Raw genomic sequence first — 14,747 nt, 5'->3', positions numbered from 1 at the left:
TCAAGCTTAATCCTAAGAATACACGAACTTGACGATCATTCCTCAATTGAACTGGTGCAAATGGTTGGTCGCCGCATACGTATGGCACCTCGAGTTTCAATTCATACACCTCTCTATCCACCTGAAATGTCTCGTGCAGTATGTTAAGTAGTTGCAAGTAAGTGACATCATTCTCTACTGGTATCACTTCACCTTCAGCATCCTTAAAATACCATTTCCTACCATCTGTTTCCCAAACACCGTTGTAAGAAACAAATACGTAATCAATAGAACCTAAAATAAAAAAACACAAATACAATTAGCTGAAAAACAGATGGTAGGAAATGGTTTTTAACGATGCTGAAAAACATGACCATCGAGCATGCATCGAGCCTCCATCAAGCATGCACGAAATAGTGAGAATGCACATTACCATCGAGCTTGCATCGAGTAGGTATCGAGTAACCATCGAGCACAACATGCAACGTAAAAAATGATGTGCCATCGAGCCTGCATCGAGTAGGCATCGAGCATCCATCGAGCATGCATGAAATAGTGAGAATGCACATTACCATCGAGTACCCATCGAGTAGGTAACGAGTAACCATCGAGCACAACATTCAACTGTAAAATTGATGTTCCATCGAGCCTACATCGAGTAGGCATCGAGCATGCATGAAATAGTGATAATGCACATTACCATCGAGTAGGTATCGAGTAACCATCGAGCACAACATGCAACTGTAAAAATTGATGTGTCATCGAGCCTGCATCGAGCAGGCATCGAGCACAACCTAAACCTAGAGAATTCCCAGAAAACGCAGATCGACAAAAAACCAGAAGAAAAAAAACCAAAAAAATGTGCAAATATTGCTCTGATCTATTCGAAATGCCCAAAAAGTTTAAAGGAAACATCACTAATCCAAGTATTTAAGAAAAAATTGCTTACCCATAAAAAATTTCTCCAAGATTTCTCAACCCTTACTTTGGTCTTGATCTCTACAAATGGCTTTCGTAGGGGTTCCTTTGTAGGGGTTGCTCGACTTCCTTCTACCGTGGTGCTCTTAGTGGCGGTGTGAGATGAGGTGAGTGAAAGAGAGTGAGGAAGAATCAAGAAGAAGGAAGAGAGGAGATAGTTGTGATAGGGGTATTTTGGATATGCTAAAATGAATTGGCATTATTTTGTAATGATAAAAATGTCTAGCATTTTTTTGAATTACAATCCTCTATTAAGCATAAAAAGTCAAATTTCTCAATGAATGCTTCGTATTATTATTTTAACATAAATAAAAAGTAGGGACTATATATTTAAATATCATTGTATATATCATGTGCATAATCATATTTAAATATGAGGAGTGTTAACATTCTATCTTCCTTTATCATTATCTCTTGCATTAGTAGCTTGATGATTGATTCATACTATCATATAATATGATTATAGTACATATAGCAATTGCTCTGATAATTAAAACCTATACAATTAAGTTTGGACACCAAAAACTTTTGCTGACAATTAAAATAGACATTCCCCTCAAAAAAAAAAATAGATCTGATCTCTCTTCACAACAAATTATGGCTCTTAATTCCTTGAAACAAATGGAGGAGATCACAATGATATTTTGCACGTGGGATTCAGAGTCAGGGTGCCATCAACATTATTATTTATTTATATAAATAAATAAAGTTTTTTGTAATATGGAAAATAAAATAATGAGACATCGGTCATCACCATCTCCACCACATATATATGGACAGAGTTGGGCGTTTTTCCATGTTATATAATATTAGAGAGAGTTATATAATATTAGAGAGAGAGAGAGAAAGAGAGAGCGCAGTTGCCAGCTATCACGAAGACGAAGACGAAGTTGGCGCTGGCTGCTCCTGCTTTTCCCTTATCAGACCTTTGCTCTTCTCTTCTCTTCTCTTCGTCACTGTTCTTCAATCTCATCAATGGCTTTTTCAGTCATCATTTTCGTTTCCTTTTTCTCTGTTCTCCTTTCAGCCACCTCTACCAATATCATATCATTAGGTTTTTATTTTTCTTTCAAGTTTATTATTTATTATTTATATTTCTCATTTTGCATGCGTTTTTCTTGTTTTCACTTGATTATTCATGAACTTTTTTTTTCTTTCTTTTTTATATTATCTATCAAGATTTCCTTGTAACTATGGGTATATATATATATACATATATGTATATATGAATATAGGTATTGTTTGATGGTATAAAATGAGAATATAACAGTGTGAAATATGACATAGGAGACGGAGTTGAAGATTCAGAAACCAGATTGAAGGATTTGTATCAGGAAATCCTCAGGGATGAAGCAGTGTTAAGGCTTCAACAGCTTGGTCAGGTATTCTTAATTCTTAGTTAGTTTTTTTCTATACCAAATGAATCATTCATGTATTTTTTAGAAAAAGAAGAAAAAAACCACATTTATTTATTTTAGAACTTTTTTTTTCACTTCTTGCATAACATTAGTTAAATATGTTACAAAACAATTGATACCATTAGTTTTTTATCCTCACAGTATAATATCCGAATGCCCAAACCTCAAACTTCAATTCAAATTGCAGATATCAAATAGCGTGGCAAACTTTTCCTTTTGGGTTTTTTTATTATATATTTTAGAACATATATGCATGCTTCGATAATGAAAGTTTTAGACATGCGAATACTTATGTGGCTGCCATAGATAACAGGTAACTGATTCTGATGGCTATTTAGAGAGGACATTCTTAAGCCCAGCTTCTGTGATAGCAGGGAATCTTATTCGACAGTGGATGGAGGATGCTGGTTTGAGAACGTTAGCTTTCTATCTCTTTACACTCTGAACTTGTGTTTCGGAATTTCTTTTGGCTCATTTATTTTTCATGATTTTCAGGTGGATTGACTGTATGGGGAATGTGCACGGTCGGGTTGAGGGAAGGAATACAACTGCTGAGGCCCTGTTAATCGGTTCTCATTTTGTAATACTCTTAACTTTTGTTTTATTTGCTTCTGTCAGTTATTAAGTTTCAAGGACAAGTTCTTGTATGTGCGCACACACAAAGAAACACAATGTTCAAGAGATTGAAAAAGAGTATATAGCGCACAAAAAACCGGAGGTGATACTTGTCTCTACATTTTCCAAATAGGATACTGTTATTGATGCCGGGATCTTTGATGGGCCATTGGGAATCATCTCTGCATTAGCTGCAGTGAAGGTTTTGAATATCAGTGGGAAGTTGGGATTGCTAAGGCGGCCAGTTGAGGTGAGTGGATGTTTTGGATTCATGTAGACTTTTAGATGAGTCGTTTTGGAAGTTCTTCATCTATGTCCTTGTTTTTGGCATGATAAAGCTGAATCTCAAATAAAGGAAACACATGTTATTTGTTTTTGTAGCTACTCATTGAACAAAATAAATCCTGATCTTTTAGTCAGTTTTGGTGGATTATTTTGTTTTCTTATGGTAGATTTCTATGTTGAAGTCATAAAACTCCTTTTCCTTTTTCAAACCTATGGGTCCTAAGTGTCTTAACTTTCTTAATATGCAAAAGCATTGTAATTCTTCATTTTGCATGTCATTTTTCTTTGTTTTTCAACCTCAAAACATGTGAAAACATTGTTTTCCTAATCCAGTTAGTGAAAATGCATGAAGTATCCAACAAATATCTTTTTTTTTCTTTCTATTTTTTTATTTATTTATTTTGTTTGTTCATTTTTTAAAGGGTATGCAGCAGAATTAGAATTTCCCTCTAGATACACAAGTAATTGAGATATATTCTCCGAATAGTTTTGCAACTATTCTACCTACAAAAGCATTTTTTCTATTATTGAATCTTGCAGGTGATTGCATTTAGTGATGAGGAGGGAGTAAGGTTTCAATCTACATTTCTAGGTAGTGCTGCTGTTGCTGGAGTTTTGCCAGTTTCAACATTGCAAATATCTGATAAAAGGTTTCCTTGACACTGCTAATATATCTTTCTATAGTCATTTCTTCTAATTATTATCAATAAATTTATAATGTTGTTCTTTACTCAGTGGTTTAACGGTTCAAGATGTTCTTAAGAAGAATTCAATTGATATTACAGAGGAAAACTTGTTGCAGCTCAAGTATGACCCAAAGACTGTTTGGGGTTATGTTGAGGTACAATTTCTTAGACTAATTGTTCCATTGATTAGCTTATAGCCCTTTGTGAAAAGTTTATTTATAATTTATTGAGTGTTCTGAAGTTTCACTGGTACTGTTCTAATTGTGAATGTTGCAGGTTCACATTGAGCAAGGTCCAGTGTTAGAATGGGCTGGCTTTCCTCTAGGAGTGGTTGAAGGCATAGCTGGTCAGACAAGACTGAAGGTAAAATTTAGTGTGCGTGAAAGATGTACTCTTATTTGGTTCTCCATAATAAGAATATATCATAGTTCAAGAGAAATGCTTTTTAGCGTGCTTAAATATAGTACTCTTATTTGCTTCTCTCAATGATAAGAATACATGAAAGTTCAAGAGATTTTATGTAGCTGCAATTTGACCTGATCTTGTTTTCTATGGATCTCTTTGCTAATGAAACGTATGACCTGATATTCTCAATAGATATTGATGCCATTTATCCTAGAGATAGTGAGCGAAATGCGGAGTAGTTTAGGTGGAGCTATGCAATCTAGAATTCTTGAGATTAGTAGATAAACATTTAGTGATGTACAGTTTGTCCTATGCAACCCTCGGGAATAATGTATCCACTAATAATCATGAAAAAAGATGAGATAGGAGGAGGTAGAAGAAAAGGAAATTGGAGTAGGTGGAAAGATTTACAAAAAAAAATGCAAGAAAACGACCTTCCAGAATAATATTTTCTCATGGAAATGTATATTAACATGAGCATTAAATTGGGATTATATACATCTTTCGTCAATTATCAATTTTGAACACCTACATCATTTTAGTTTGACTGCAAACCATTATGTTCAAAATTTCTGCGATTACATTCATAAACATGCAGTTTCCGAGAAATCTTTTTTCCACTGACAGTCTTCATATGAGCCTCCCTTGCAATCAGTCTCCTACTTTCAGTGACTGTTTAGCCCAATGCAGCTCTCATTTATGTTTTTCATTTTTTTTCCTATATCATTTATGGTTCTTATACAGCTACGAGTTAGAACAAAGATCCCATAACCGTAGACAGTGGATACGCTTTAATTTATTTCCATAGCTAGTAATAAAGTCACTTCCAACTTATTACTATTTACATTAATTAAGTATTCCTTTTTCTTTTGAAAATGTTTGCAAACTTCATCAGCAAACTTCATCATTCGCTGTCGCATGTGACCTTTCCATGACATCTTGGTAGTCATTTTACTCAAGTCGAACATTGTCTTCACTCTTTTTTTTTGGTTCTCTTTCTTCCTGTTTAATATATTTCCTATGTATGTTAATCATTTTAGCATGTGTAACTGAGTACATGGTAGAAGGAAAAATGGAGGACATAGTGAATTTTTTCCTAGCTTACTTTTATCATTAGGAAAATGATTCTCATTTAGTTGTAATTTATTCATGCATGGAACTTGTATGCGTGCACACCATTGCAGGTTACTGTCAGAGGTTCTCAAGGGCATGCTGGAACTGTTCCAATGTGTATGCGTCGGGATCCTATGGCTGCTGCAGCTGAAATGATTGTATTTTTGGAAAGTCTTTGTAAACATCCAGAAAAGTTCCTGTCTTACGATAGTAACTGCAACAATTCCACATTAGATTCACTTTCAAATTCTCTTGTTTGCACTGTTGGAGAAATATCGACATGGCCAAGTGCAAGTAACGTCATTCCAGGCCAGGCAAGAACTTGCTTGTGCAATTGCTGATAGTAGAGTAGAACTGAAGATGCCTTTCTGTTGTATAGTCAAAATTTAACGTGCACAATGAATATGGAATGTTAATTTCAGGTTACATTCACGGTTGATTTACGTACCATAAATGACATGGGACGTGAGGCTGTGATTTACGAATTATCGGATCGGATATACCAAATATGTGATACACGATCAGTATCATGCACAATTGACCGCAAGGTGCAGGACATATATATAAAATATTGTTACTTTTGTTAGAGTGATGAGTAACCTAATTTGCTATATGTTCTGTTGTTCATTTCAGCATGATGCCGATGCAGTAATATGTGATTCTGAGCTGAGTTCACAGCTCAGGTCTGCAGCATTCACTGCGGTCAAGAGAATGAGAGGCGAGATCCAGAGTGAATTGCCAGTCTTAATGAGTGGAGCAGGACATGATGCAATGGCAATATCTCATTTAACAAGGGTTTGTTTACTTTTTTTCATCATAAAACTACTTTTGATAGTGTAAATTCCCCCTGTATAACATTTTGGTCAAAATACATGAACAGATTGGTATGTTATTCGTCCGCTGTCGTGGAGGAGCAAGTCATTCACCCGCAGAGCATGTATTGGATGATGATGTTTGGGCATCTGGTTTGGCGCTCTTGTCATTCATAGAAACTCAGTTGTAAATTAGAAATATTTAGCAACATCACTGTACAGTAGCATCTCAATAACATTAAGTTAATAATGTATGTTGTTTCTCAATTGTACATTTCTCTCTGTAGACTTTGGATAATGCCATTATTTAAATCACTTAATTCTCATCTAGTTCTCATATTCATTTGTTGCAAAATAATAAAAAAGAAAAAAGGGGAAAAATAAGAAGCCAGCCAGCATTAGTTTAAAAAAAAAGCAGCTAATGGATCACAGCCGCTCATCTAGTTATAGTCAAAGGTAAAGTTTATAAATGATTAGAGCTACATTAGAGATTAGTTCTAGAAATCAATTGCAAAGGATAAAAACTATATTGGTACTACAGTCTAGTTCGTCATTAGATATACCTATTATCATGGGCAAAATGATCCCGATATACATACTTCTACGGAGAAATACAAACCTATAAATGAACAATAGTAAGTTCTTACTTTAAAGCAGGTAGTTGAGCTAATTGTTGCAATTGATGAACAACGTGAGACATTCTTGGGCGCATTGATGGCACATTCTGAGTACAGGCATAAACAAGGTCCACCACCTTTTGAATGACACCAGCCTCAGGAATATCAGAAGAAGATGCTGTTATGTGAGGATCCAAGAGCTCCGGGTAGCGATGAGCCTGCACCAAAGGTGTAGCCCATTCAAAGATGCTTTGCCAACCTACTGAATCAACTGCCTGTGCAGGCCTACGGCCGCTTACTATTTCCAGTAGCAGCACACCAAAGCTGTACACATCGCTCTTAGTTGTAAGCTCATTTCTGTACACAAATTCAGGAGCAAGGTATCCATGTGTGCCACCTGCCATCACTGTTCTCTCATGAATTACTTCGTACGGAACAAATTTTGACAGACCAACTCCCATAAGATGTGCTCCAAACTCTTCGTCAAGTAGAACATTACTGGCACAGATGTCACGATGCACAACATGTGGCTTGACCTTGTCATGCAGAAATCTGTCTTCAGAAAAATTCGAGGAAATCAATAAAGGAAGCAGGTTCACACAGCTAAAAAGTATGGCAATCAGATAGATTAATGACGTACAACCAAATAATTTGAGAAAAGAAAAAAGAAGACTCATTCTACAATCTTTCATTTCGTTAAAGCCTTAGGATTTGGTAATGAAGTGATAATACAAAAATGCAATAGCTATTTGCTCTAAAAAGGTAAAAGAACAAATAAATAAGCCTTCCTAAAGTTAGATCGTTACGTATTATTTTGTATTTAGTAAAAAGTATCCGACTGGAATGAATGCCCTTTTTAACAAACGGATTCATATCTATCACAGTGCTAAAGTGCTAAACATTACTAAAAAAAATGCACTTCACTTGCATTAAAAAGGTAGAATGACTTATAACATATGAGGGTTAGATAGAGTGGTCAAGCTCATAGTTTGTTCCAGATAGATTTGGGGTTCCATTTCTCATGGGAACACGCCTATAAATTTGTCAGTTTTTGATAGGCAACAAGAGTGAGGAGTGAAGTCGTTTAATAATAGAATATAGATAATAGAGGGGTGTATGGGTAATTGTATTATGACAAATGGATGAGATGAAATAAAGCAGTATATATAGGAATGAAGAGGGAATGAGAGGGATCATGAGAAATGTGTTGTAATTGAGCATTTGTTCTTGGGAGAGTTGAGGTCTCTTGGATACCTCACTGTTCTAGTTTGTTATCAATTCCTATAGTCAGTATCAAATGCTAGATCAGCCAGTTATTTCCATTATCTTTTATTCTCAATATTCTCTCTCTCTCTCTCGGCCTATTATTGTTGTCATTGTTTGAGGATCATAGTTGGGGCATAACAGTTTTCAACCTCCAGAAGACTGTAGGGTTCAGCCAGAGGAATATAAGATATATTATTAAAAAGGCAGAATAATATAACATAACAGCCATATCTATATTAGTAGTTCTGTCATGGAAGTACCACAGCTCATGAAATGAATTAGTGCATATTTAATGGAGGATTTAAATAGTAATAGATGAAAGCGGCTTCATTTCTCTGTTTAGAATATGACATCAACAAGGCTAATAAGCAGTATTACTACATGTATTGTGGAAATAGACAAATTTAGTGAAGTCAAATGTCCATATATTTAGAGCATTCTACACGCTGTTATTACTTTTACCGCTACAAAATTCAGTATGAGCAACAGTATGATTTGTCATAGTTTTTATGTTGTCGTTTCTATGATGAAGTATTTGGGGACAATTGGAACTGTGTGATATAATGTTCACAACATCATTACGTGATGATTTCTCCTAGTTGCTAACATTATTGTCAAGTTTTGAACTCCAAAATTGGATGTGTAGCCTATCCTATTAGATGACACTATTTTAGTTAATGCAGCGCCAAAGAAAGCTACAGGCTTACAGTTAAGTTTAAACACAGGAAAGAAATGACAAAGATACCATTACGAACAAGTTAACAAACTAGTAAATTCAATTGGCAGAATACCATATGAGGGTAAGCTCTCACAACCAAGTAAACTAAAATGATAAAAAAATGTTTTTTATTTTTCATTTGTCTTCGTACCAGGCATGCTATTCACTCCTCATACATACAATTCTAGAGAACATGATACAGTTTACAGAAACATATGTACATTGATAACACTTTGGTGGAGTAAATAGTGATCTACTAGACGTGCATCATAAATAAAGACAAAAAGTTAGATAATAAAAAACCGCATTGCTTTAGAGCTTTAGCAAGCTTCCTAATTTAAAAAAAGGCATCATAAACAAAATATAATAAGTTGGATCTTGTTTTCTTTGAAGACATTTCTTTTCTTTTCACTGACCAAGTTTATGCTTCTTAATTCAAAAAGAGAATAAACAATAAAGGGGATAGATAACGTACGCAATTCCTTGAGCAAGTGTTGTGGCAATTTTCATCCTCATGGCCCAATCTAAACTCCGACCACCTCTTGGTATGTGATGTAGCCATTTGTCCAAGGGTCCATTAACTATAAACTCATAAACAATGTAACGGTCACCATGATCATAGCAACATCCTTTCACAGCCAACAAATTTGGATGGTGGAGCCTTGCAACCCTTTTAATTTCAGAATAAAACTCATGTTTTCTTTGAAAACTAGACCTCTTCAACCTTTTAATTGCCACCCTTGAACCATCAGGTTGAAGCCCACTATAAGTCCCCCCCGTCTTCGCATCTCCAAGAAGACGGTTTCCTTCACTAAAGTTCTTTGTAATTGATCTAAGTTCCTCTTTGGTGAAAACTTTCCAAGATGGGGGAACAAGTGCAGAAGCTGCTGGGTTAGATTGTTTGCGGGAGCGTTTCCGCTTCTTGCTTCGCTTGAATACAAGTAGCCAAATGACAACAGCTAGTGTTGTAAAGAAGATTAATCCACTCACTACAGCTAGAATGATAAGATATTCCCTGTGGCAATGCATGTGGGAGCACTTATTCCCTGTGAAACAACAACAAAATGAAAGTATACCCAGCTAGAAAATTGAACGATCTAACTCAACATGACCAGTCTAAAACATATAAATAAAGGCATACCCATTTCAACCATGCAAATAAATTCACGAGGCATGTTGCATCTATCACCAAAAAGATGTTTAAATCCTTTTTTAACCAATGCACATAATTCAGTTGAACTATTGCTCCGACAAGACAAACTGCTACAATTCAATAGAAGGGGAGCCCTAGTAAAGATTGACCCATTCCATAGGGAAGTATTGTCAGACCACTTCCAACCAAAACTGAAACTAGAATTGATGCTCCTTCCCCCAATCCAGCAGCCACTAGAAGTTTCACCACAAATTTTTTCAGCAATGCTTAGTTCTTCAGATGTTGTCAATGCTGCCAATATTCCACCATGATTTTGACAATACATCTCTGACTCATTCCATGTTAGCATAGTTTTAATATATCCAAAGCAATTGGTTTTGTTAGGACCAACAGTCCAATTGGTTGGGCATGCTGCTGTTCACAAAATTAAAAACACAATATATAACAATTGGAGAATAGGGGGAAAAAGACTGCACAACATATAAATCAGTGTATAGATTATTATGTTGTTAACAAATAAGATTCTATAAATCAGTATAGTAAGCATGTGAAAACAATGTGCAAAAGGAAAAAATTTCATCAGGAATGCACTTCATAATAATGACTCTGATGCAGAAATCAAATCAAATTCAGCATATGAAAAAAAAAAACAGACGTCATAAGGTGTGAAAATATGGAGTTCTAGCTAACCATTTAATTAATATTATTTTCAACATTTAGGTTTTTTCTCCCCTAATCTTTAAAGACATCAGAACATTGAAGCAAAAAAAATCTAAATACTGAATTTGTTTATTGTTTGAGTGTAATACTTTCTTTATAACCTCTACTTTTCCTCTGTATGGCAAGAAATTTAATAATTGAGTATGAACAGGTGGAATGATCCTCATGAGCATAACATGAGTATCCCCTGAACAAATCAAACCAACCTCTTCTTTCCTATCTAATTTATCACAATCCATAATAGTTAGCCAAAAAGATAAACGTACACATATGTGAAAACTTATGCACATAACAACGGTAAAATCTTGTTATATATATTACAGCCGGTCACCAAGCAACTTGAAAAAGGAAAAACAACCCACACCTTTGCTGTCTTCATTTCCAGAAGCATTCAACTGACCATGAATGGACTGGTTAAATATCTAGAGTAAGATACAGCTGTCAGTATCACAGTGGAAAATATATTTGAAGTCTTTGAAAAACGAACCAAAAAAAACCTCAAATAAACGAACTCGAATTTCTTACCGTATTTGAAGCGCATACATTGTACAGAACACCACAAATCAGAAGCAAAAACACTTGCTTAGCTATATGGTTCATCCCTATCACAGTTAATTCAAAATCCCTAGAAATAAAGAAAATAAAAACAATGTTCTATCAGTATGACAATTCACAAGTAAGAACAAAATACATTACAGATATCACCAATTAAGCCAACATTCACTTTTTTTTTCCTGTCATAGATGTTTTTCCCAATTTTCTAAGCAACCAAACACATGGCATCATTCATACCCTTTATGAAAAGAAGCAAAGTTCACAACCATCAAAACAAAAAAGTGTCCCCAAAACAACTTATTAATGGTAACATTAACGAACAAAAATCCCTATCTTTTTCTGGTGGATCAAAAGTAACCTGAAAAACACAGCAAGAAAAAAATTGCACACTACAAACGAAAACGAAAAATTGAAAGCCAAAATTTTCAGTTCATAAGGTCAAATAATGCTGGGTGAGGTTTATGAATTCTTAGGGCTTGCAACTTGCAAAAAAAAAAAAAAAAGTGACCACAGATTACCAGAAAAAATGTTTATATATAGTTTTTCCTCAAAGGTTTCTCGGCAACCAAACAAGTAGGCAAAGAAGAGAAAAAAGGAAAAGAAATGGCAGAGTGAAATTAGAAGCACTGGCACTAAAAGGGGAAACCTGGAATCCAAAGTTCAGTGAGGTGTTTGAGCTCCAAATGAGAAAAAAACCGCGTATTCCGCCATTGTTGACAGTGTGTAGTAGGTGTAGAGAGTTATTACGAACTTAAGACGATGTTTCTTACTGTAAATCCCAGAAGCTCCAAATTTTATATTGGATCGTTTAAAAGTCCACAAACTTATATCAAATGTATCAAATTTCTAGTTTCAATTATAAAATAGTTTACAAAAAGCAATTTATGCCGGCAAAAAATGATTTACTACTCAGTTAATTTCTTTTTATAATTAACTAGATAATAAATCATTTTTTTCTTTATCTATACCATTTTCTAATTGAATGGGTCATTATAATACATATTTAATAAGTTTGAATAACTAAGTCATATAAAATATAAAATAAAATTTGAGAATCTATGCGATAGTTTTCAAAGAGATCGAAGACCTCTAGTGATATATATCCATATTTCAGGGTCATCTTAATTTCAGACAAACTGACTCTGTTATTATTATATAGTAAAAAAATATTTTATGATAATTAATATTTAGTTAAAAAAAAATTGTTGACTCTTTTTTTCGTCAACTTGCATGAAGCAATGAATGAAAAGTTGTTTTGTGTGTAAAATTTAGAGTGGAATATTGGTTGTGAATAGTGAACCAAAGAAAGATAAATAAATGTGATAGTAAATGAGAAAGATACAGGTTTATAGTGGTTCGACTCCAAAAAGATGACATATGTCTACTTTAGTCAGTATTATTGTTGATGAACTTTGAACTCTAAAAAACAAGTACATTGAGTTTGATCTTGCTCTTGAGGGCAGTTACAACAGTGAAGAATGAGAGCTCTGTTGAAGATAAATAGTTACTAACTTAACGAACCAACTAGCCAGTTTTGGCCAGATCTAGATTAATCCGACTTGATTCTCATTCTGATTCTCCGTCCCCTTTTGCATCTTGATTTGCACGATTTATAGCCACAAAGATGGGAAGAGTTGATGGTGGCAACTTGTTTCCTGATCAAGCTAATTTTCGGTACACTTGGACGAAGGCAGATTTCTGTCTCACCAAAAAAAGTAATCCGACGTGTCCTGTTCATGATGGGGTTGGTGGCTCAGGTGGGGATGAACATCGGCAACCGGCGAGGGCCACTAGCAACCAGTTAGGACTCATGACGTCTAGCTGAGGCTTATGGTGTGTACTCGATGCACTCTGGCGCAGGTGATGGCTCGAGTGGCGAGGGCCACCGACGATTGGCTAGCACTCCTAGCGACCGACGAGGGCCTCTGGCGATTGCTAGCATGACTGGTTATTGGCTAGCACATGATCAGCTAGCGCGAGTAGCTAGGGCGCAAGGGCACTAAGCGATGACGTAAGGGCTCGAGGAAGTGGCGCGGTCCCTCCGTGCCAAGGGGATCGACGAGAGCGCAAGGCAATGAGCCGGGCCCTCAGAGCTAAAGGGATCGGCAAGGGTGCAAGGAAACGGCGTGGGCCCTCCGAGGCGAGGGGATCGGTGAGGGCGCAAGGCAATGATGAGGGTCTTCCGAGCTCAGGGGATCGGCGAGGGCGTAAGGAAATGGTCTAGGCCCTCCGAGCCATGGCAATTAGCAAGAGCTCAAAGGCCTGAGGCAACAGTGCGGGCCCTCCTCCGCCGAGGGGATCAGGGTGGGTGTGGGGGCACAAGGAAATGGCGCGGGCCCTTCAAGCTAAGGGTATCAACAAGGGCGCAAGGCAACAGCGCAGGCCCTTCGAGTCGAGGGGATCAGTGAGGGCGCAAGGCAACGACGTTGGGCCTCCGAGCTGAGGGGAACGGCGACGGCAAAAGGCAACAGCGCGGGCCCCCCAAGCTAAGGGGATTTGCAAGGGCGCGAAGGCACAAGGAAACGACACAGGCCCTCCGAGCTGAGGGGATCGACGAGGGTACAAGGGTGCGGGGCCTCCGAGCCGAGGGGATCAACGATGGTCCAAGGGTGCAAGTCCGAGGGGGTGCTAGGTGCACAGGCGTTTGGCGACAGCCTCGGCGAGGACCTAGCTACCTAAGCAACTTTCATCACTAAGCTCTTGGGATTTAGTTACTCGATTTGTCACCTCCCTATGCGGTGATCTGCATACCATCTTTAGTTCCTGAAGTTTCTTCCTTGTTGAAAAAAAAGGTGGTTCTGCCATCCAAAGGCACCATTTCTCGGTCGAGCCACTGGGGTCATGGGCTTCCTCCTCAACTTTGGGGATGATAGGTGAGATACATAACATTTTCTTTGCTATTTCACGAATAAAGAGTGGGCTCTTCATGCTTAATTATTTTTTAACTTCGGATGCTGACCCTTTGTATGTTGTTTTTTCAAGTATCCTCACAAAGTTACGACTTCAAGAGAGTGCTGCTAGCTAGATCGTCATGGTTTCTCGACAACCTCCCCGATATCAGGCTCACCCGAGGTGGGGAGCAGTCCGCCTAGCTATTGTGGAGTCGAGGTCGTCCTCTATCGATGACTCTGTCGAGGTTGTTCGGCAAGTCCGCGATATAGTTCCTTCATCACTCGAGGGTAATTTTAGCACCATTCCATTTGACATGCATGAGGCCCAGTTGAATCAGATGATCGCCCATCATGGCTTATCGAACTTGCCCGAGTACAAGCTTCCTAGGCCTAGAACATGAAACCTTAAGCTCCCAAGCAGTGGGAAGAGCCCAGGGCTCTGACCGCGTGCCTGTTGAAGAATGAGTCGGCGACTCATAGGCAATGGCTTGGTTAAGGGAACCCATCGGAGTCGTAGCAAAATCGAGTCTTCATAG

At 37.2% G+C, this 14,747-nt stretch overlaps 2 protein-coding genes across 5 annotated transcripts; one reads left to right on the top strand and one right to left on the bottom strand.

The window, feature by feature from the left end:
* The first annotated feature begins 1,770 nt into the window (after positions 1 to 1,770).
* Positions 1,771 to 6,621, top strand: LOC133800797 (allantoate deiminase 1). Of its 2 annotated transcripts, XM_062238858.1 has the most exons (12): positions 1,771 to 2,011; positions 2,245 to 2,339; positions 2,689 to 2,792; positions 2,871 to 2,955; positions 3,124 to 3,240; positions 3,816 to 3,925; positions 4,011 to 4,116; positions 4,238 to 4,324; positions 5,551 to 5,793; positions 5,902 to 6,027; positions 6,113 to 6,274; positions 6,360 to 6,621. In XM_062238858.1, the coding sequence occupies exons 1-12, from the start codon at positions 1,933 to 1,935 to the stop codon at positions 6,480 to 6,482; spliced, it is 1,437 nt and encodes a 478-aa protein (XP_062094842.1). In that variant the 5' UTR covers positions 1,771 to 1,932; the 3' UTR covers positions 6,483 to 6,621. The 2 variants fall into 2 exon arrangements, with proteins under 2 accessions (XP_062094842.1, XP_062094843.1); XM_062238859.1 differs by lacking the exon at positions 1,771 to 2,011 and having other exon boundaries at positions 2,682 to 2,792.
* Positions 6,622 to 6,693: 72 nt separating this feature from the next.
* Positions 6,694 to 12,184, bottom strand: LOC133800796 (C-type lectin receptor-like tyrosine-protein kinase At1g52310). Of its 3 annotated transcripts, none has more exons than XM_062238854.1 (6): positions 11,967 to 12,184; positions 11,291 to 11,390; positions 11,130 to 11,187; positions 10,034 to 10,459; positions 9,368 to 9,938; positions 6,694 to 7,460 (listed from the first exon to the last, which is right to left on the bottom strand). In XM_062238854.1, the coding sequence occupies exons 2-6, from the start codon at positions 11,363 to 11,365 to the stop codon at positions 6,935 to 6,937; spliced, it is 1,656 nt and encodes a 551-aa protein (XP_062094838.1). In that variant the 5' UTR covers positions 11,366 to 11,390; positions 11,967 to 12,184; the 3' UTR covers positions 6,694 to 6,934. The 3 variants fall into 3 exon arrangements, with proteins under 3 accessions (XP_062094838.1, XP_062094840.1, XP_062094839.1); XM_062238856.1 differs by having other exon boundaries at positions 10,034 to 10,456; XM_062238855.1 differs by having other exon boundaries at positions 11,839 to 11,970.
* Positions 12,185 to 14,747: the final 2,563 nt, after the last annotated feature.

The sequence above is a fragment of the Humulus lupulus genome, chromosome 9, assembly GCF_963169125.1.
Source record: "Humulus lupulus chromosome 9, drHumLupu1.1, whole genome shotgun sequence".
NCBI lineage: Eukaryota > Viridiplantae > Streptophyta > Magnoliopsida > Rosales > Cannabaceae > Humulus > Humulus lupulus.
This window is presented reverse-complemented; position numbering and strand designations above follow the sequence as displayed.

What these genes read in the sequence shown, in the direction of transcription:
- LOC133800797 (XM_062238858.1), top strand. Translation starts at nt 1,933, where the DNA reads ATGGCTTTTTCAGTCATCATTTTCGTTTCCTTTTTCTCTGTTCTCCTT. An exon ending in TGCTAAGGCGGCCAGTTGAG is followed by an intron (nt 3,241 to 3,815) that starts GTGAGTGGATGT and finishes TGAATCTTGCAG; the next exon opens with GTGATTGCATTTAGTGATGA. An exon ending in CTGGTCAGACAAGACTGAAG is followed by an intron (nt 4,325 to 5,550) that starts GTAAAATTTAGT and finishes ACACCATTGCAG; the next exon opens with GTTACTGTCAGAGGTTCTCA.
- LOC133800796 (XM_062238854.1), bottom strand. Translation starts at nt 11,365, where the DNA reads ATGAACCATATAGCTAAGCAAGTGTTTTTGCTTCTGATTTGTGGTGTT. An exon ending in TGGAAATGAAGACAGCAAAG is followed by an intron (nt 10,460 to 11,129) that starts GTGTGGGTTGTT and finishes TTTTGTGAACAG; the next exon opens with CAGCATGCCCAACCAATTGG. An exon ending in ACACTTGCTCAAGGAATTGC is followed by an intron (nt 7,461 to 9,367) that starts GTACGTTATCTA and finishes TTCTGAAGACAG; the next exon opens with ATTTCTGCATGACAAGGTCA.